This window comes from Hyperolius riggenbachi, chromosome 4 (assembly GCF_040937935.1).
Source record: "Hyperolius riggenbachi isolate aHypRig1 chromosome 4, aHypRig1.pri, whole genome shotgun sequence".
Lineage (NCBI taxonomy): Eukaryota > Metazoa > Chordata > Amphibia > Anura > Hyperoliidae > Hyperolius > Hyperolius riggenbachi.
In genome coordinates, this window is record NC_090649.1 from 120,899,015 (window position 1) to 120,919,638 (window position 20,624).

General features: G+C 46.0%; 1 protein-coding gene across 1 annotated transcript in view; it reads right to left on the reverse strand.

Moving 5' to 3' along the window:
- Positions 1 to 403: 403 nt before the first annotated feature.
- GRK7 (G protein-coupled receptor kinase 7) overlaps positions 404 to 20,624 on the reverse strand; it is a 61,998-nt gene continuing 41,777 nt past the window's right edge. The window contains exons 3-4 of the mRNA XM_068280480.1: positions 4,288 to 4,559; positions 404 to 2,232 (exon numbers count right to left, since the gene is read on the reverse strand). Of these exons, the coding sequence (XP_068136581.1) occupies positions 1,887 to 2,232; positions 4,288 to 4,559 (618 nt within the window). The 3' untranslated portion in view covers positions 404 to 1,886. The remainder of the gene's footprint in view (positions 2,233 to 4,287; positions 4,560 to 20,624) is intronic.

Sequence of the window (20,624 nt, forward strand, 5' to 3'; positions counted from 1 at the left end):
TGCCTACACGGGGCGCCCCTGTAAAAGATGTAATCTACGATTACGTCCAACACTGAAGCCTCCCACCTGAATGCTAATTTTGCAATTCCTGCTAGATTTAGTATGGCAGGCAAAGAGTGTATGATAGTACACCCGATTGGCTGACTGGCGCCTGCTGACCAGATAAAGGTAGAAAAGTGCTTTAGCTGGGAGTGAGCAAATTGTGTGTGTTGCGGGTAACTCAATACACTGCAAAACCAAACTTTTCAAAGCCAGGTTTCTCCACCAGACCAGAGGAACAAATTGAAAGGGTTTCAAAAGCTTACTTTTTTCAATCTACTGGGTAAGCCAATAAATGGTATCATTCTTTCTCAAAGGTTTTTAGGATTTTGCTGTAAAGTTATACAAATACTCAATACTACAGTTTTGCAATTTTTTTTTTTTACTTTTACTTGTTGACTTGTTAATATTGTTTGTAGACATATACTTTATATACTGTCATATTTTTGTTTTGAAAGTAATATTTTTCTAAATTGTGCATGGACACGATTTTTGTTATTTTCTGTAGCCACTAAAGTGACATAAAATTCCCCATCTGCACTGTCACTGGTAGGCTCAGTTGCCTGACAGCTAGCTAATTAAAGTGGACCTGAACTCTTGCACAGGACAGAAGGAAAACATAGACAAATGCACCCTGCATGTATTAAGAGAGTTTAGCCAGTTCAATTACCCCTTATCTGCAACTAATCATAGCCGGCCTTTGACCTGTGCGACCAGAGAGGTCGCTCAGGGCGCCGGCTTCCAAGGGGGCGCCTAATAGCTGGTTACCTATACTGAGGGCACCTACACCTGATTTCCTATACTGGGGGCACCTATAGCTGGCTACCTTTACTGAGGGCACCAACACATGGCTACCTATACTGGAAGCACCTACGCCTGGCTACCTATGGGGGGATGGAGACCTTCAACTGACTTCCTATACTGGGGGCACCTATGCCTGGCAACCTATACTGAGGGCACCTACACATGAGATCGGGGTTTGTTTTTTTAAAGGGGGGGCGTACTGCTGCTATAACGCGTGGTGCAAATTGTCGGTGCTGTGCTATCATTCAAACGGGGGGGGGGGGGGGGCGGCTAACTATCCCACTGATTGTTTTTATTAATATTCCTGAAAGGTTCTAGCCTTCATTTTTAAGTATATTCAGGATAATGCACTCTTTCCATCCATTCGTGGTTATTAATAGTATGTTTTCTATAATACATATGTGATGTGTTACAGAGATCTGAGCATTTGGCGTGATGTGTCACGACGTCAAAAAGGTTGCTAACCACTGTCCTAGGAGATGTCTCGGGAGAAAAGATGAATTGCATATGGGCCTGTATGAGTGCATGTGTGAGCGCGCATGCGTGAAGAGGATGAAGGGGGGGCACAAAAATCAGGTTTCGCTCAGGGCGCTGTGAAACCTAAGGCCAGCCCTGCAACTAATCACAAGTGTAATTTGATCTTTCAGCTGTGTCAGCTGACTGTCTCTGCAGAGCAGCTAATTTGTAAACTCAGGATGTTAACCCTATGTCTGCTTCCATGAAAGCAGGAAGTAGACACACTGAAGATTTATTGTAATATTGTAATTACTGTTATTTAAAGGTTATTAAGCTGTTGCAATTTTTTTAGAGCAGAGAGGGCGTTCTGAGTTCAGGTCCACTTTAACTTGTTAGTTATTGCAGACAACTAGTCAATGAAACCCTTAAAAAGTACAATGGAACATTCCAGTGATAACTTTAGCTTTGCTTTGTAGACATCACAGCTTGATGCAAAGGCAACCTGCAGATAGCTAGTGAAATCTTCAAACTGTAGGAAACTGCTTAAAATATGTCCCATTTCACCACTATTGTACACTGAACATTGATTATATTATTGAGCATACTCCTGACTTTCTCTCACCCCCGCCATACATGTATCTGCCAGTGCTTTGCCTGTTTGGGTCATTGAGCTCATCAAAGAGTCCTGTATCAATGATCTCTTGCTGCCAGCTGACTGGCACGGCACCCGTTGCAAACTTCTTGAAGAATTTGGCATCTTTCTCATCAAACTCAATCCCTTTGACCTCAGAGAAATCAGCGATATCAGCAATGTCTTTGGCATAGACCACAGATGGGTCTGGGACAAACGGAGGGTCAATCATTCCAGCCTCCAGTCTAGGGAAGTTTATTGAACTGAAAAATTTATGTTTTCTTGGGTCATCATCTTTGGATCTATAAGAGAGAATGCTAGGTTAGAAGACACAGGCAATAGTGTTCTACAGGAAAACCAGGCAAAGAAAAATGGGGAAACTACGCAAACTCATCCTGATTGGAACCTTGGATTCAGGTCGCATTCACAGTGACACGTTGCAGAGTTGCGTTATAAAGTCTTATAACGCAGTTTACCGCAGTGCAATGATAATCCTATGGGCCGATCACAGTGCAACTTTAACATCGTGTTGAAAAATGTTGCGTTGTGGTAACTTACTGTTTGCAGTGCGTTACCTCTAAACCCAGACTCATTGCGACTTTAACGTCGCATTAAAAAAGCAACGTCCCACTATGAATATGCCCTGAGTGTAACATGAGGTAGCAGAGGGAGGAAGTGAAAGTGGGTCAAGTATTGGCTCTGTGCTGGGGAAGTATCTACCAATCTCTTGTCAGCTCTATACTTTTGCACAGATCTCTATACATCTACTCTTCCATATTTTAAAACATGTAGTTGTACATTCATTTCATTTGTATTGGGCACACTGTTAGGTTATTAATCCTCTCCATGTACCGGTGTTCATCTGCAGCATTTGCCTTTCCAGAAGGGTTGTAGAGGTTGTTTGCCTATTTACCATGGAATCTAAACAATATTTACCAAGCACAGGACTTATGCTGGGAATACACGTTTCGTTTTTGCCTTCGTTTTAGCCTTCGATTCGTTCGGTAAACGAATCGAGTGTTGAAAACGTATGTGAAAATAGTCATAATCTCATTATAGTTTCGATTAATAGACCCCAAAAACGAACGACTAGTGATCGAACATGTTTGATATTATCTCTCTTTATCCATCTAATCGAGCCATTGGTAGGCTTGATGGCTGTTCAGAATTCAGATCGATTATATATTCGTTTATGCCGTCCGTCCCTGTACTACGTTTCGTTTCTTTTCAGCCTTCGATCATTGGAAAAACGAAACCATCAGAATCGAAAAAAAAAAAACGAAACCGTGGGTGGTGATATTAACCGTACGGTCGATTATTTCGGGATCGAAAAGGACAAAAGGCACAATCGAAACGAAGGTTTAAACGAAGGCAAAAACGAAACGTGTATTCCCAGCATTAGTGTGCTTAAGATGGCCCCAACAATACGTGATTAGGCAGCCTGTAAGCCAGTGGCTCCTAACTCAGCTGTCATCTGTTTTATTGTTACATCTAAATTGATGTGTAAACATAGATTTTAAACAATAAATTGATACGTTTTACGTGATTGGATTCTCTTGTTGTGTTTTAAGGTTTATATGCTACTGAGGAACCCTGGCTTATCTTGAGGTGTGTCGGCTGCAGAGAAGTTCCATGGATTGGTTCTTGCCAGAGTGGCGAGGGGTGGCCATACATTTCACAAGTGCTGACCGTCTTTTCAGAGAGTTGTAAGACCTCCGCTTCAGGCTTTAATAGCTTTTAACACGAACTTTCCTTATGCTTTCATAGCAAAATAATTCTAATAGGAGTTGAATGGCATCTATGATCTATGAACATCTACAAAATAAAGAACCCAAAACTGAAGACTGGTACCTGCATCTGTTCTTTTTAGATTTCACCCTGCAATCAATATGCCAACAAGTAGGTAGATCAAAGGAGGAGGGGGTCAGGTTAGGTACCCTAGAAGACTACATTGAAGAATCTATGGCTCTGGCTAGGTTCTTTATTTCAAATGTTGTCAGCAATGTCCTGCTTCCTGTTGCATTTGTTCTTTCCACTTAACTCTGTATGCAAAGTGCTGGTATACTCTGTGATGATCCATAGTCCCCCTATTATGTTGAGATTCCCACCCCACCACTCTTAGTGCTTTGTACTCAAGAAGGTTATGGGGTATTCCTATAGATGATTGCACTTGGCATTAGAAAAGCCAAACTATGTTGCCCAACTGATGTACTGTAGCCAATAGCTGACAATTGGCTATACAACAGCCAAGTGCCAGTATCCAAATTAGATGCCTGGCACCCAGATTAACCACCAGCATATTCCTCTGCATTGCACCTGAACATTATCTGCATATGTGGTGTAGGTGATCTTATTACCTATTGCCCAGTCGCTCCTCAGGTTTCTTGGCTAGTAGAAGTCTGCAGAAATCCTTCAACTCCTCAGGGAAGCCTGGATGGTGAAAAACAACCTCGTCCTCCAGCGTCCTTCGTCTCACCTCTTCCTTGGTTACTTTTTCCTTTATGTCTTTGAATGGTGTTAGTCCTGCAATCATTTCATACACACTACAGCCTAGAGAAAACCAGTCAACGGGGTAGGAGTATTTCTCATCTTTCAACATTTCTGGGGCCATGTAGCCATTAGTTCCAGCCTGAAACATAGAAACAGGAGGACAGCAGTGAGAACAAGACTCATTCCTTTTTTTATTTTTCCAGAGAAATTTTCCATTACAAGAAACAAGCAGACTCATTCCTTTTTAATTGCAGCACACTTATCTGACAATCTGCTGTAGGTAGTTATGTACACTTCATTCATTGGGCCATATGCAATTAACTTTTTCACCTGAGCTTTCTCCAAGAAGATAATTTTTCATCTTCTATTTAAAATAACTTTCCAGCACTTTTCAAATGAAAAAGTACCAAAAAGTAAATGAAAAAATACAATCATTTTTTTTAGGAGTATTTTCTTGCTTTCTGGTGGCATAAAAGGCATTTAATTGACAAGTTTAAAAATATCACCCAGGAGAAAACCCAGGAGAAAAAGTGAATTGCATATGGGCCATTGTATCCTAAATCATTTACCAGATTTTACTTTTAGAAAACATTATATACATAGCGGACCTCTCCTTCTCCTGATTTATAGAACAGTATTTTAGTCTACCATGGTCATGGTTATGCCCCTATGTTGAGTAGGGATAGTTGTGGTGAATTTACTAAAATACTTAAAAACTGGTGTTCCTTCTTCTCTTGAATATTCCAAAAAAACAAGCACAGATTCCACCATGCAGAACAAATGACAGAAATCCTACTCTAACTGATATTTTGGTGTGTGTGTGTTGGGTGTGGGGGGCACACACATACTACTGCATGCCACAACCTTTTATTCTCCTTATGATGCAAGAATCAAGAAACTTTATTTTGCCAAGAACGACTGGGTTGTGCTCGGAATTGGGTTTGGCATGTACAGGGCTAGTGTGGAACAGGACATACAATACAATAAGAGTACAAAACATAAACATTAACTAGTGTTGGGCGAACAGTGTTCGCCACTGTTCGGGTTCTGCAGAACATCACCCTGTTCGGGTGATGTTCGAGTTCGGCCGAACACCTAATGGTGTTCGGCCAAACCGTTCGGCCACATGGCCGAACTAAGAGCGCATGGCCGAACGTTCCCCGAACGTTCGGCTAGCGCTGTGATTGGCCGAACGGGTCACGTGGTTCGGACCCGAACGCGCTCTGATTGCCTGAACTGTCACGTGTTTCGGGTAAATAAATACCCGAACCACGTCATATCTCCGCCATTTGTCTGTGGGTTTAGCTTTGGGTAGGCAGGCAGGGTAGTTCGCGCTCCAGCCACGCTAGCCAGGGTCCCCCCTGTCATTGTGTCGCTGCTGGGAATAGTAGTACACCGCTCGCTCAGCATTCTGTTTACTGCCACTCTGTGTACCTCACTCAGCCACACTATATAGCATTCTGTTTACTGTTCTGTGTCTGCTGGGAATAGTAGTACACCGCTCGCTCAGCCACACTATATAGCATTCTGTTTACTGTTCTGTGTCTGCTGGGAATAGTAGTACACCGCTCGCTCAGCCACACTATATAGCATTCTGTTTACTGCCACTCTGTGTACCTCGCTCAGCCACATTATATAGCATTCTGTTTACTGTTCTGTGTCTGCTGGGAATAGTGGTACACCGCTCGCTCAGCCACACTATATAGCATTCTGTTTACTGTTCTGTGTCTGCTGGGAATAGTGGTACACCGCTCGCTCAGCCACACTATATAGCATTCTGTTTACTGTTCTGTGTCTGCTGGGAATAGTAGTACACCGCTCGCTCAGCCACACTATATAGCATTCTGTTTACTGCCACTCTGTGTACCTCGCTCAGCCACATTATATAGCATTCTGTTTACTGTATTGTGTCTGCTGGGAATAGTGGTACACCGCTCGCTCAGCCACACTATATAGCATTCTGTTTACTGTTCTGTGTCTGCTGGGAATAGTAGTACACCGCTCGCTCAGCCACACTATATAGCATTCTGTTTACTGTTCTGTGTCTGCTGGGAATAGTAGTACACCGCTCGCTCAGCCACACTATATAGCATTCTGTTTACTGCCACTCTGTGTACCTCGCTCAGCCACATTATATAGCATTCTGTTTACTGTTCTGTGTCTGCTGGGAATAGTGGTACACCGCTCGCTCAGCCACACTATATAGCATTCTGTTTACTGTTCTGTGTCTGCTGGGAATAGTAGTACCCTGCTCGCTCAGCCACACTATATAGCATTCTGTTTACTGTTCTGTGTCTGCTGGGAATAGTAGTACACCGCTCGCTCAGCCACACTATATAGCATTCTGTTTACTGCCACTCTGTGTACCTCGCTCAGCCACATTATATAGCATTCTGTTTACTGTTCTGTGTCTGCTGGGAATAGTGGTACACCGCTCGCTCAGCCACACTATATAGCATTCTGTTTACTGTTCTGTGTCTGCTGGGAATAGTAGTACACCGCTCGCTCAGCCACACTATATAGCATTCTGTTTACTGTTCTGTGTCTGCTGGGAATAGTAGTACACCGCTCGCTCAGCCACACTATATAGCATTCTGTTTACTGTTCTGTGTCTGCTGGGAATAGTAGTACACCGCTCGCTCAGCCACACTATATAGCATTCTGTTTACTGCCACTCTGTGTACCTCGCTCAGCCACATTATATAGCATTCTGTTTACTGTTCTGTGTCTGCTGGGAATAGTGGTACACCGCTCGCTCAGCCACACTATATAGCATTCTGTTTACTGTTCTGTGTCTGCTGGGAATAGTAGTACACCGCTCGCTCAGCCACACTATATAGCATTCTGTTTACTGTTCTGTGTCTGCTGGGAATAGTAGTACACCGCTCGCTCAGCCACACTATATAGCATTCTGTTTACTGCCACTCTGTGTACCTCGCTCAGCCACATTATATAGCATTCTGTTTACTGTTCTGTGTCTGCTGGGAATAGTGGTACACCGCTCGCTCAGCCACACTATATAGCATTCTGTTTACTGTTCTGTGTCTGCTGGGAATAGTGGTACACCGCTCGCTCAGCCACACTATATAGCATTCTGTTTACTGTTCTGTGTCTGCTGGGAATAGTAGTACACCGCTCACCCGCCACTGTATAGCATTGTGCTCTGTGTCGCTGCTGGGAATAGTGGTACACCGCTCACCCGTCACTGTATAGCATTGTGCTCTGTGTCGCTGCTGGGAATAGTGGTACTGTATAGCATTTCTGTACTGCCACTGTACTGCTGCCAGTCAGCGTGTACTGTAAGGATAAGTGAAATGAGGAAGAAATCCGGTGAAAGAGGGAGGGGCAAGGGAAGAGGTGTTTCCTCTGACGGTTCACGTACAGGCCACAGGGGAGCACCCAAGAAAACCCACTCAATACCGCCCATGTTGTCCAGGACAACAACCCTCACAAATCCAAAAGAACAGGACCAGATAATTACTTGGATGACCTCTCAAGCGTCCAGCAGTGGGTTAAGCAGCACCAGCACATCACACACGAGGTCCGAGTCCTCAGCCAGTTACAAGGAGCCAGTGGGCACAAAGCTGACACAACCGGCAGCGACACCACGCACACAACTGCCAGATAACCAGTCCGATGAATTACCTCAGGACACAATGGGGGATTCGCAGGAGCTATTCCCAGCCCAACAAACTTCCACCTTTCAAAGGTCAATGGAGGAACAGCCAGAAATGTTGTGCCTGGATTCACAACCGTTAACTGTGGGAAATGCACCGCGCACTGAAATACAAGGCGAGTCCGAGGAGGACTCGGAAACCCAAATCCCAGAGCAAGTTGGGCAGGAGGGGTTGCAATTGCAGGAGGTCGGCCGACAAGATCTGGAAGACGACGTTGGAGTGTGCTGCGCAGAGGTTGTTGTGGGGAGCTCTACTCCACGGCGGCGGCCCCCCACAATGACATATGACGAGTTTGAGGAGATGGAAGAGGAGGGTATGGACAATGTGGACAGAGACCCAGATTTTGTTTGTGAACGAGAACATCGCCGTCGTAGCAACAGCACAGATGAGTCTGTTGAAGAACCCACTGCTGCACGAGTTCGCCTTGTGCCACAAGGTAGGCGGCGCGCAATTTCAGGCACCACAAGCGTGGAAGTTCAAGTGAGAGGCAAAAGAGGAGCAAACAGAAATCGCCAGCAAGGAGGCAGGTGCTCCAAAGTCTGGGCTTTCTTTGAAGACTGCACTGAGGATGTTACCATGGCGATTTGCAAGGTGTGCAAGACCCGCCTGAGCAGGGGGAAAAGTATTAACAACCTCTCCACCACCAGCATGAGCCGTCACATGCTATCCAAACATCCCACTCTGTGGGCAAACGCGTCAGGACAGGGTACCAGCAACAACACTGCCTCCCTTGGGTTCACCAGACTCACCACCAGACCCGCCTCAGCAGCAGCAGTAGCCCAGCCATTGCGTGGTTCACAACATTCACAAACATCAGACGACGCTGACACTGTCACTTTCCGGAGTAGTGCTCTTGAGGTCTCCCAGTGTTCATCAAACACAACAACCAACAGCCCTTCCGTGTGCAGCGCTACGGTTCAGTTGTCTGTGTCAGAGATGTTTGAGGGCAAGAGGAAATTGCCAGCAAATGACCCCCGGGCCGTGGCAGTAACAGCCAGCATAGCCAAGCTTCTGGCCTGCGAAATGCTGCCATATCGAGTGGTGGAGACAAACAGCTTCAAGTGCATGATGTCAGTGGCCATCCCACGTTACGTGGTTCCCAGCCGCTACCACTTTGCGCGCTCTGCAGTGCCTGAGTTGCATGAGCACGTGGTCAGCAAAATAACCCGAAGCTTGAAGAATGCCGTTGCCTGCAAGGTTCACCTCACCACTGACACCTGGACGAGTGCGTTCGGCCAGGGTCGATACATCTCCCTTACCGCGCACTGGGTGAACCTTGTGGAGCCTGGCAGCGATTCCTCACCTGCTACGGCGCGGGTGTTGCCCACGCCGCAAACAGCTGCACCGCCGTCCCTCCCACTGGATAACAACAGCAGCAGCTACCTCTCTGACTCCTTCTCCTCCAACGCATCTCAAAGCTGTACCTCATCCGGAAACGCTAACCCAGCAGCAGTAGGATCGTGGAAGCAGTGCAGCACAGCTGTTGGCATGCGTCAGCAAGCGTTGCTGAAGCTGATCTGCCTTGGGGATAAGCAGCACACAGGGGAGGAAATTTGGAGGGGAATAAAGGAACAGACGGATTTGTGGCTGGCACCGCTGGACCTGAAACCGGGCATGGTTGTGTGTGATAATGGGAGTAATCTCATTCGCGCTTTAAGGTTGGCTAAGCTGACACACATCCCTTGCCTGGCGCACGTGATGAACCTAGTAGTTCAGCGGTTCCTGAGGACATACCCAGGCGTGGCCGATCTTCTGTTGAAGGTGCGTCGAGTGGCCAAACATTGTAGAAATTCCAGTACTGCTTCGGGGGCACTCGCCAAGATGCAGGAGCGCTTCAATCTCCCCCACCATCGCTTGCTGTGTGATGTCCCTACGCGCTGGAATTCTACGCTGCACATGCTAGCCCGCTTTTGCGAGCAGAAGAGTGCAGTGGTCCAGTACATGACGGCGCAGTACCGAGGCGCATCCGGCCAGCTGCCAAGCTTCTGTGGATCCGATTGGGCCAACATGTTGGACCTCTGCCAAGTCCTCCAAAATTTTGAGCAATCCACGTTGCTTGTGAGCAGTAACAACTCTTCAGTCAGCATTACCATACCACTGCTGTGTTTACTGAAGAGGTCGATGTTAAAAATCAAGGAAACAGCTGTCATGATGCAACTGGGGGAATCTGAAGGAGAAAACGATCAGCGTGATGGTACCAACATCAGGCCATCCGCCTCAGGGAACGCTGGCCCCAGCAGCTATGACGAAGAAGAGGAGGAGGAACAGCTGGAGTTGGAGCAGGAATTTCATGCCACCACTGACGAGGGCCAGAGCGGTGCACGTTGGACTTCCACAATTCAACGCGAATGGTCAGCAGAAGCAGACCAGGAGGAAGGTGACGACTATGATGCATCACAACAACTATCACAACGCTCACAAGAGGATGATGAGGATTCTGGTAGGACTCTGGCACACATGGCTCAATTCATGCTAGACTGCATTGAACGTGACCCACGCATTGTGCGCATTCTGGACAACACCAATTACTGGGTTTATACCCTTCTGGATCCACGGTACAAACACAATGTTCCAAAACTGCGTGAAGAAAGAGTCAGACAGGTCAAAATGGAAGAATACCAGCAGGCCCTTGTGGAGACTTTAGAGAGGAGATTGACATCCTCCCCCTCCTCTAGCCAGTTGTACGCAGACAGACTGACTTCCGCAAACCCAGGACGACCAGGAGGGCAGCAAACAACGCAAGCCGCAGCTAGTACCCAAAAGGGAACGGTATCGGCAGTGTCCTTGGAGTGGGAAAATTTTCTGACACCCATGCAGCAGCAGCCCACTGAACAGCAAGCATGCAGATCCACCTCCAACACCGATCGCCTGGAGAAGATGGTCAAGGACTACATGTCAGATGACGTAGCTGTGTCGAACAATCCATCTGCACCCTTCAACTATTGGGTATCGAAGCTAGACACCTGGCACGAACTGGCAATGTACGCAATAGAGGTGCTGGCTTGCCCGGCAGCCAGCGTTATGTCGGAACGCTGTTTCAGTGCTGCCGGAGGCATCGTCACAGATCGGCGTATCCGCCTCTCCACAGAAAATGCAGACCGTCTGACTCAAATTAAAATGAATCAATCCTGGATTGGAAATGACTACGCAACACTCCAGGACCCCAACCAAGTAACATGACCAATGAACATCTGGGATGGTGTAGCGTTTCCGGTCCCTGTTTATTGAACCTCTCATCTGTATTACATTTATGACTGCATGGCGGCAAAAAGCATTGCTGCTATATCCGCACGCTTCTTGCCCTCATGCAAGGCCTGGGTTGTTGTGTCTTACAAAGCGTGGCCTTCTCCTCCTGCGCCTCCTCCTGTTCCATCACGTCTGCTGCTGCTGGGTTAGCGTTGCCGCGTGGTCCCTGTTTATTGAACCACTTATCTTTATTACATTTATGACTGCATGGCGGTACAAAGCATGCTATCCGCACGCTTCTTGCCCTCATGCAAGGCCTGGGTTGTTGTGTCTCACAAAGCGTGGCCTTCTCCTCCTGCGCCTCCTCCTGTTCCATCACGTCTGCTGCTGCTGGGTTAGCGTTGCCGCGTGGTCCCTGTTTATTGAACCACTTATCTTTATTACATTTATGACTGCATGGCGGTACAAAGCATGCTATCCGCACGCTTCTTGCCCTCATGCAAGGCCTGGGTTGTTGTGTCTCACAAAGCGTGGCCTTCTCCTCCTGCGCCTCCTCCTGTTCCATCACGTCTGCTGCTGCTGGGTTAGCGTTGCCGCGTGGTCCCTGTTTATTGAACCACTTATCTTTATTACATTTATGACTGCATGGCGGTACAAAGCATGCTATCCGCACGCTTCTTGCCCTCATGCAAGGCCTGGGTTGTTGTGTCTCACAAAGCGTGGCCTTCTCCTCCTGCGCCTCCTCCTGTTCCATCACGTGTGCTGCTGCTGGGTTAGCGTTACCGGTCCCTTTTCCTGGAACCTCTTATATGTATTACATTTATGACTGCATGCCGACAAAAAACATGTTACCTGTGCAAAGAAAACAGACATTTCCCGCATTTAAAAGACAGTTTTCCCTTTGAAACTTTAAAATCGATTTTCTCAAAAACTATAAGCTCTTTTTGCTAAATTTTTTTTTCCTCTTGTACCCACTCCCAAGGTGCACATACCCTGTAAATTTGGGGTATGTAGCATGTAAGGGGGCTTTACAAACCACAAAAGTTCGGGTCCCCATTGACTTCCATTATGTTCGGAGTTCGGGTCGAACACCCGAACATCGCGGCCATGTTCGGCCTGTTCGGCCCGAACCCGAACATCTAGATGTTCGCCCAACACTAACATTAACACAGAGTTCGAGCTCACGTATGCAGAGTGTAGTCATGTGCTACCGAATGCTACTTGTATGGGGCGCATGAAGAGAGAGAGTTCATAGAGTTCAGAGATTTGACAGCAGAGGGGGAAAAGCTGTTCCTGTGTCTTGTGGTCCGGGTGTAGATGGACCGGAATCGCCCACTTAAGGAGAGCCGACTGAAGAAGTGGAATCCTGGGTGAGATGGATCATTGACGATCCCCAGAGCTCTGGAACGTAGTCTGGAGTTGTAGAGTTGCTCCAGTGAGGGTAGTGGTTTTCCAATGATTTTCTCAGCTGATCTTATGACCCTCTGTAGTTTGTGTCTGTCTCTGGTGGAGGAGCCAGCATACCAGACCAGGATGGAGGAGCAGAGGACAGATTCAATTGTGACTGTGTAGAAAATCGTGAGAAGCTCCTGGGCCATCCCAAACTTCTTCAGTTGGCGTAGGAAAATTAGCCTCTGCTGGGCTTTCTTCTCGGTAGATGTTGTGTTGGTCTTCGAAGTTAGGTCCTTGGAGATTGTGGTGCCTAGGAGGCGTGCTCAGGGCACGCGTTACACCACAGTGCCGTCAATGCAGATTGGAGGTGGGGTGGGAGCGTGTCTTCTAAAATCAACAATCATCTCTACTGTTTTTGTGGTGTTCTCTCTGCACCAGTGGCAAATTCTGTCAACCTGGTTTCGGTATTCCCGTTCATCATTGCCGGAGATGAAGCCAACTATGGTGGTGTCATCAGCAAACTTGATGACTTTGACTGAGCTCGTCGTGGACCTGCAATTGTTGGTATATAAGGAGAATAAGAATGGTGACAGAACACAACCTTGAGGGGCCCCAGTGTTGGTAGACCCTGATTGCGAGCTAATAGTGTCCAGCTTGACAGCCTGGGATCTGTTGCTTAGGAAGTCCGTGATCCACTGGCGTAGGGTGGGGTGAACCCTGAGGGCAGTGAGGTTCTCTTGTAGTATTTGGGGGCTAATGGTGTTAAACGCCGAGCTGAAGTCAAGTAGGAGGATCCTGACGTAAGAATGTGGTCTATCTAGGTGTTCGTTGACAAGCTCCAGGAAAATGTTTATGGCATCATCAGTGGATCTGTTCGCTCTGTACTCAAACTGGAAGGGGTCCAGCAGTGCTCGGTCGAGCGTTTTAGGAGGGGCAGAACCATGCTTTCAAAAGTTTTCATGATGACAGATGTGAGAGCCACCGGCCTAAAGCTGTTGAGGTCAGAGACCCCCTGTTTTTTGGCGACAGGGATGATGGTGGACCTCTTGAAGCACGCTGGAACTTTGCCTTCCCGGATGGATTTGTTGAAGATGGAAGAGTGAACAGGAGCTAGCTGCTGTGCATAAGTTTTCAGACAAGCTGGTGACACACCGTCTGGGCCTGTGGCTTTCCTCATATTTAACCTTGACAGGTGCTGCAGGATGTCGTCCTCGTTCACAGCCAGGGGAGGTAGGCTTGGCTGCAGGACCTCTAAGTCAGAGAAGTGGGCAGGAGGCTCTGGGGGCACTGCTGGTGCCGCCAGGTTCTTAAATCTGCAATAGAAGTCACTAAGCTGGGAGTTGCATGCTGAGAGGGGGGCTTATAGTTTGTGGCGGCCTTAAGCCCCTTCCAGACGGCTCGTGAGTCTCTCGAGGAGAGGTTCTGTTCTAGTTTTGCTGCATAGTTTTTTTTTGTGGCCCTCAGTTTCCTGTTTAGGGTGTTTCTTGCCCTCTTATAGTCTTCCTGGTTGCCAGCCTTGTACGCCAGTTCCTTGCTCCTCCTCAGGTGCCGTAGTTTGTTACAGAACAACGGTTTGTTGTTCGGGTAGTGCTTGTGAGTCTTCATTGGTATACAATAGTCCTCGCAGAAGCTGATGAACGAGGATATGTTGTTTGCTCACTTGTCCAAATCTGGTGCTTCCAGGGCCTTCCAGTCCGTGCAGTCAAAGCAGGCTTGAAGTTGTAGTTTAGCATCATCTGACCATACTTTGCTGGATTTTAGGACCAGTCTCCAGGCGCCTCCTGTAGGTGGGTATTAGGTGGATGAGGCAGTGATAAGATAAGCCTAGTGCTGCCCACGGGACGGCCTTGTATGCGTCTCTCAAGGCTGTGTAGCAGTGATCTAGGGTGTTGGCGTGCCTAGTGGGGCAGGTAATGTGCTGATGGAAGCATGGGAGCTCTTTTCCAAGGTTGACTTACACAAGAATTGCCCAAGATGAAGAACAGAGTCTGGAAGGGATGTCTCCCACTGCATGACAGTGTTGCTTAGGTCACTCAGAGCAGTTTTGATGTCGGCATCGGGTGGGATGTACACCACGACAAGGTCAATAAGGATTTCAAGTTCCGGGGAGCATTTCTTGGCTAGTACAGAGGTGTTCGAGCACCAGGCGGAGCAGATGTAGAAGTAGATGTCGCCTCCTTTCTTTTTACCAGAGAGCGTGCTGTCAGTCTGCTCGGACGAGGCTGTAACCTGGGAGATGTAGGGCGCTATCAGGGATATCTTCCTGTAGCCACGTTTCCGTGAAGCAGAAGACTGGGGTGTTGCTGCCAAGTTCTCTCTTGTTGCTGAGGAGCCGCAGTTCATTTAGCTTATTAGGGAGGGAGCAGACATTTGTGAGGAGGACCGCAGGGATGGCTAATCGCAGTCCCTTCCTCCTCAGCCTCACACGGGCACCAGCCCTACAGCTTCTCCTTCGCTGGCTATTGCGGGGCCCTGACGCAGTGATTTTTTGGACATGGCTCCAGACAGATTCGAACAGGAGCCTGTCTACTGGGTGCAGGTCTGCACTTTTTTCCCATTTTCGGAGCTGTGATCTGGAGTACTTGGTACATGAGGGGTGGGGAGGCACAGGAGGCATGAGAGAGAAGCTGCCTCACCGTTGACAAGGCATAGCATATACTGTACTGATGCAGCAGCATCTACTGTAAAAGAAGCTCCATGTGTCATAATGGTGGTCTATCAGAGGTATACACACCTCTGACTGGTCACCATGAAGATGGCAAAGGTGCTGACTGGTCAGACTTTAGCGGCCAATCAGTATCTTTGTTATCATGGCTGTGGCCACTTATAAGTGAGCTTACCTCTTGCAATGCACCTTTTTGACATATAAAGGTACTGAATTGCACTAATGATAGAAAAAAACCCAGGACTCCATTTGGACTTTAGAAGAGAAAAAAAATGAAACCTTGAACTTATTGCCTGAACACCATAGATGTGGGCGGAGCTTCAGCACACGTGACCAGCAGTCAAGACTGAGAGTATACGGAAGCGCACGGAGCGGCAAGCGAGAGAGCGTGGGTCTGAGACGGCTTTGATCGGGACAGTCGCCCGGGGACTGCATCTGTATAATATATGCTTGTGAAATACCCACCGCTTGTGAGTGCATTACTTTTACTATTTATTAAACTTGTTGGTTTTACACTATTATAGTATGTTTTAGTTACAGTGCTGATATCGGAACTCTAGTGGATATCTTGAACTGCGGATTATCTCTAACCCCCAAAGCTTTCATTCCCACCTCCGGATACTTTGGAGGGTATTTTGGTGAGTGCGGGCACATTGGGAGGTGTCCTGGCACAGTTGGTGTAGTGTGCGAGGTGACGGAACATGACACTTTGGAGAGGTGTTGGAAGATTCCCCAGTTTAATGCAGTTATACACTATATTTGCGTTGTCTCTCTTTTTTGCCTATGACGATAATTTTGGCTGATACATTCTGGAGTGAAAAGACACATGTGGTGTGAATCCTGATCGGGATGGTCTGTGGACAACCTGTATAAGGACAGTGAGACTTTTTGTATCTAGCTTATGATTATGAGCGCAGACTTTTCTTGATATATACAGTGGTGTAAAAAACTATTTGCCCCCTTCCTGATTTCTTATTCTTTTGCATGTTTGTCATACTTAAATGTTTCTGCTCATCAAAAACCGTTAGCTATTAGTCAAAGATAACATAATTGAACACAAAATGCAGTTTTAAATGATGGTTTTTATTATTTAGTGAGAAAAAAAACTCCAAATCTACATGGCCCTGTGTGAAAAAGTGATTGCCCCCCTTGTTAAAACATAACTTAACTGTGGTTTATCACACCGGAGTTCAATTTCTGTAGTCACCGAAAGGCCTGATTACTGCCACACCTGTTTCAATCAAGAAATCACTTAAATAGGAGCTATCTGACACAGAGAAGTAGACCAAAAGCACCTCAAAAGCTAGACATCATGCCAAGAGCCAAAGAAATTCAGGAACAAATGAGAACAAAAGTACTGTAATTGAGATCTATCAGTCTGGAAAAGGTTATAAAGCCATTTCTAAAGCTTTGGGACTTCAGCGAACCACAGTGAGAGCCATTATCCACAAATGGCAAAAACATGAAACAGTGACGAACCTTCCCAGGAGTGGCCGGCCGACCAAAATTAACCCAAGAGCGCAGAGAAAACTCATCCGAGAGGCCACAAATATCCCCAGGACAACATCTAAAGAACTGCAGGCCTCACTTGCCTCAATTAAGGTCAGTGTTCACGACTCCACCATAAGAAAGAGACTGAGCAAAAACGGCCTGCATGGCAGATATCCAAGGCGCAAACCACTTTTAAGCAAAAAGAACATTAAGGCTCGTCTCAATTTTGCTAAAAAAACATCTCAATGATTGCCAAGACTTTTGGGAAAACACCTTGTGGACCGACGAGACAAAAGTTGAACTTTTTAGAAGGTGCGTGTCCCGTTACATCTGGCGTAGAAGTAACACAGCATTTCAGCAAAAGAACATCATACCAACAGTAAAATATGGTGGTGGTAGTGTGATGGTCTGGGGTTGTTTTGCTGCTTCAGGACCTGGAAGGATTGCTGTGATAGATGGAACCATGAATTCTACTGTGTACCAAAAAATCCTGAAGGAGAATGTCCGGCCATCTGTTCGTCAACTCAAGCTGAAGCGATCTTGGGTACTGTAGCAGGACAATGACAAAACACACCAGGAAATCCACCTCTGAATGGCTGAAGAAAAACAAAATGAAGACTTTGGAGTGGCCTAGTCAAAGTCCTGACCTGAATCCTATTGAGATGTTGTGGCATGACCTTAAAGAGACTCCGTAACAAAAATTGCATCCTGTTTTTTATCATCCTACAAGTTCCAAAAGCTATTCTAATGTGTTCTGGCTTACTGCAGCACTTTGTACTATCACAGTCTCTGTAATAAATCAACTTATCTCTCTCTTGTCAGACTTGTCAGCCTGTGTCTGGAAGGCTGCCAAGTTCTTCAGTGTTGTGGTTCTGCTATGAACTCCCCCATCCAGGACCCTCTATGCACACTGCCTGTGTATTATTTAGATTAGAGCAGCTTCTCTCTTCTCTCTTATCTTTTACAAGCTGGATAAATCGTCCTCTGAGCTGGCTGGGCTTTCACATAGTGAGGAATTACAGACAAGGGCAAAGCTGTTTGCAGGAAGAAAAGAGCAGCCTGAAACTGCAGTGCATGAGAGATTCAGGGGGAAAGAAACACACAAATGATCTCTTGAGATTCAAAAGGAAGGCTGTATACAGCCTGCTTGTGTATGGATGTATTTTCTATGTGTGGACATACTGTACATCAACCTACTTCCTGTTTTGGTGGCCATTTTGTTTGTTTATAAACAAACTTTTTAAAACTGTTTTTAACCACTTTTAATGCGGCGGGGAGCGGCGAAATTGTGACAGAGGGTAATAGGAGATGGCCCCTAACGCACTGGCATGTTTACTTTTGTGTGATTTTAACAATACAGATTCTCTTTAAAAAGGCGGTTCATGCTAGAAAACCCTCAAATAAAGCTGAATTACAACAATTCTGCAAAGATGAGTGGGCCAAAATTCCTCCAGAGCGCTGTAAAAGACTTGTTGCAAGTTATTGCAAATGCTTGATTGCAGTTATTGCTGCTAAGGGTGGCCCAACCAGTTATTAGGTTCAGGGGGCAATTTCTTTTTCACACAGGGCCATGTAGGTTTTGAGGGTTTTTTTCTCACTAAATAATAAAAACCATCATTTAAAACTGCATTTTGTGTTCAATTATGTTATCTTTGACTAATAGTTAACGGTTTTTGATGAGCAGAAACATTTGTGACAAACATGCAAAAGAATAAGAAATCAGGAAGGGGGCAAATAGTTTTTCACACCAACTGTATGTAACGATATTGTGAACACAGCAATAATGAGAAGTGAACCATGTTTGCAATTCTTTTTATATCCTAAGGCAGCGCATAGGAATTTTTTGGCTGTATACCATAGATGTACAAGCAGAATGTTTCAACCACGGACGTTACTACGGATTAACCAAACACCATTGCTGCCCCTGTGCTTATTTAAACACACTTTCTCTGAATGTCAAGGTGTGACAGGCATGACCAGTCCACATGGACACTCAGAAAATACACAACACTACTGGTCACGCATAATAAATAACTCTTGATATTGATTTTATTTGCTTTAGCAGGGAGGATCACAGAGTCACCTTGTAATAGCCCCAAACAATTCTGGCACCACAAACCTTTAATCTCCAAATCAGCTTTACCCAAAATAGCCTTCAAACTTCTGACCCTTCTGTACACAATTTTCAAGGGAGTGTGAAACACCATTTACAAAAGTGGATGTGACCTGATCAGTCCCCAACCATCCAAAACTGCTAGCCCCGCATGACTGTCAGATGTGATGATAAAGAAATTATCAACTTTGTGGCTGTGACCAGTTTTCTGTCTCCGGTGTCTCCCTTTTGTAGGGACTGATCATGTTGGATCACCAGTAGCCATTTACCTCTAACAATAGATAGGCTAAGTGTGTGTGTGTGTGTGTGTGTGTGTGTGTGTGTGTGTGTGTGTGTGTGTGTGTGTGTGTGTGTGTGTGTGTGTGTGTGTGTGTGTGTGTGCGCGTGTGTGCGTGTGTGTGTGCGTGCGTGCGTGTGTGTGTTTACTTAGGTATCAGATGTCTAGAAATTAGGTGAAACAGTGAAACATAAAACAAATAAATACTAATTTCACATATGATGTAAACAAATAACTATATGCTATTTATGATTATGTTATTATGTGTTGGGAACTAAGTGTTTATGGGTTTTTATATTATTTGTTATTTTTAGGAGGTATTTAGCTTATGCGATCACTCCTATAACCTATTTTGGGGCATCTCCTATTCCCTTCACATAGTTTTGTATTCCAATTGGAAAAAAAAAAACGTTTTTCTTCCTCTTGGCAAAGACAAGGCAAGACAAATAACATTTATATTACACTTTTCTCCCGGCGGATTCAAAGCACCAGAGCTGCAGCCACTAGGACGTGCTCTATAGGCAGTAGCAGTGTTAAGGAGTCTCGCCCAAGGTCTCATCACTGAGTAGGTGCTGGCTTACTAAACAGAAAGGGCCGAGATTCGAATCCAGGTCTTCTGTGTCAGAGCCTTTAACCAGTACATTATCCAGCCAAAGGCCCATAAAGTACTTTGAAAGGAGAGATATGGACTGGCACAAGATAACTGGACTGACCACTTGAGGGCAAATGGTGCGTAAGCTGTGCCTCCAGATAAGCAGATTTAATATGGCAACAGGAGAGGAAAACAGAATCCAGGCACCAGCTAAAGTCCAAACATCACCTTTATTTCATCCTCAATAAATAGACAGGACTTGTATATAGATGTATGGCCTGACAGCCTGTTTTGCATATATGTTTTCGCATATATGTTTTGCCTCTGACGAAGCAGATCTCTCTGCGAAACAGGCTGTCAGGCCATACACTATGCAACTTCTGTCTATTTATTGAGGATGAAATAAAGGTGATGTTTGGATTTTAGCTGGTGCCCAGATTCTGTTTTCCTCTCCTGTTGCCATAAAGAACTTATTGAAAGGCTGACCCAGGAAGAAGCCCATTGGACCCAAGTGGTGATGGGAAAAAAAATCTCCACAGGCTCAGAGAAAGGTTGTAATTCATGAAAGGTTGGTACAATTGCCACGTGCAGGCATCGAGCGTATGTACACATCTCAACAGTGATTGTGATTTCATTTTACAAAAATCTGACCAGTAAAATATGTACTTTGACTGCTTACTGTGGGCTGTGCTATCATGGCACTATCATTGACACACCATAAAATATATTTCTGCAGTGTTTAGTCAGACAACCTTGACTGTGTCTGTGTTATGACGTCACCTCAGCATCTGTCAATTTAGGCACTTTTAAT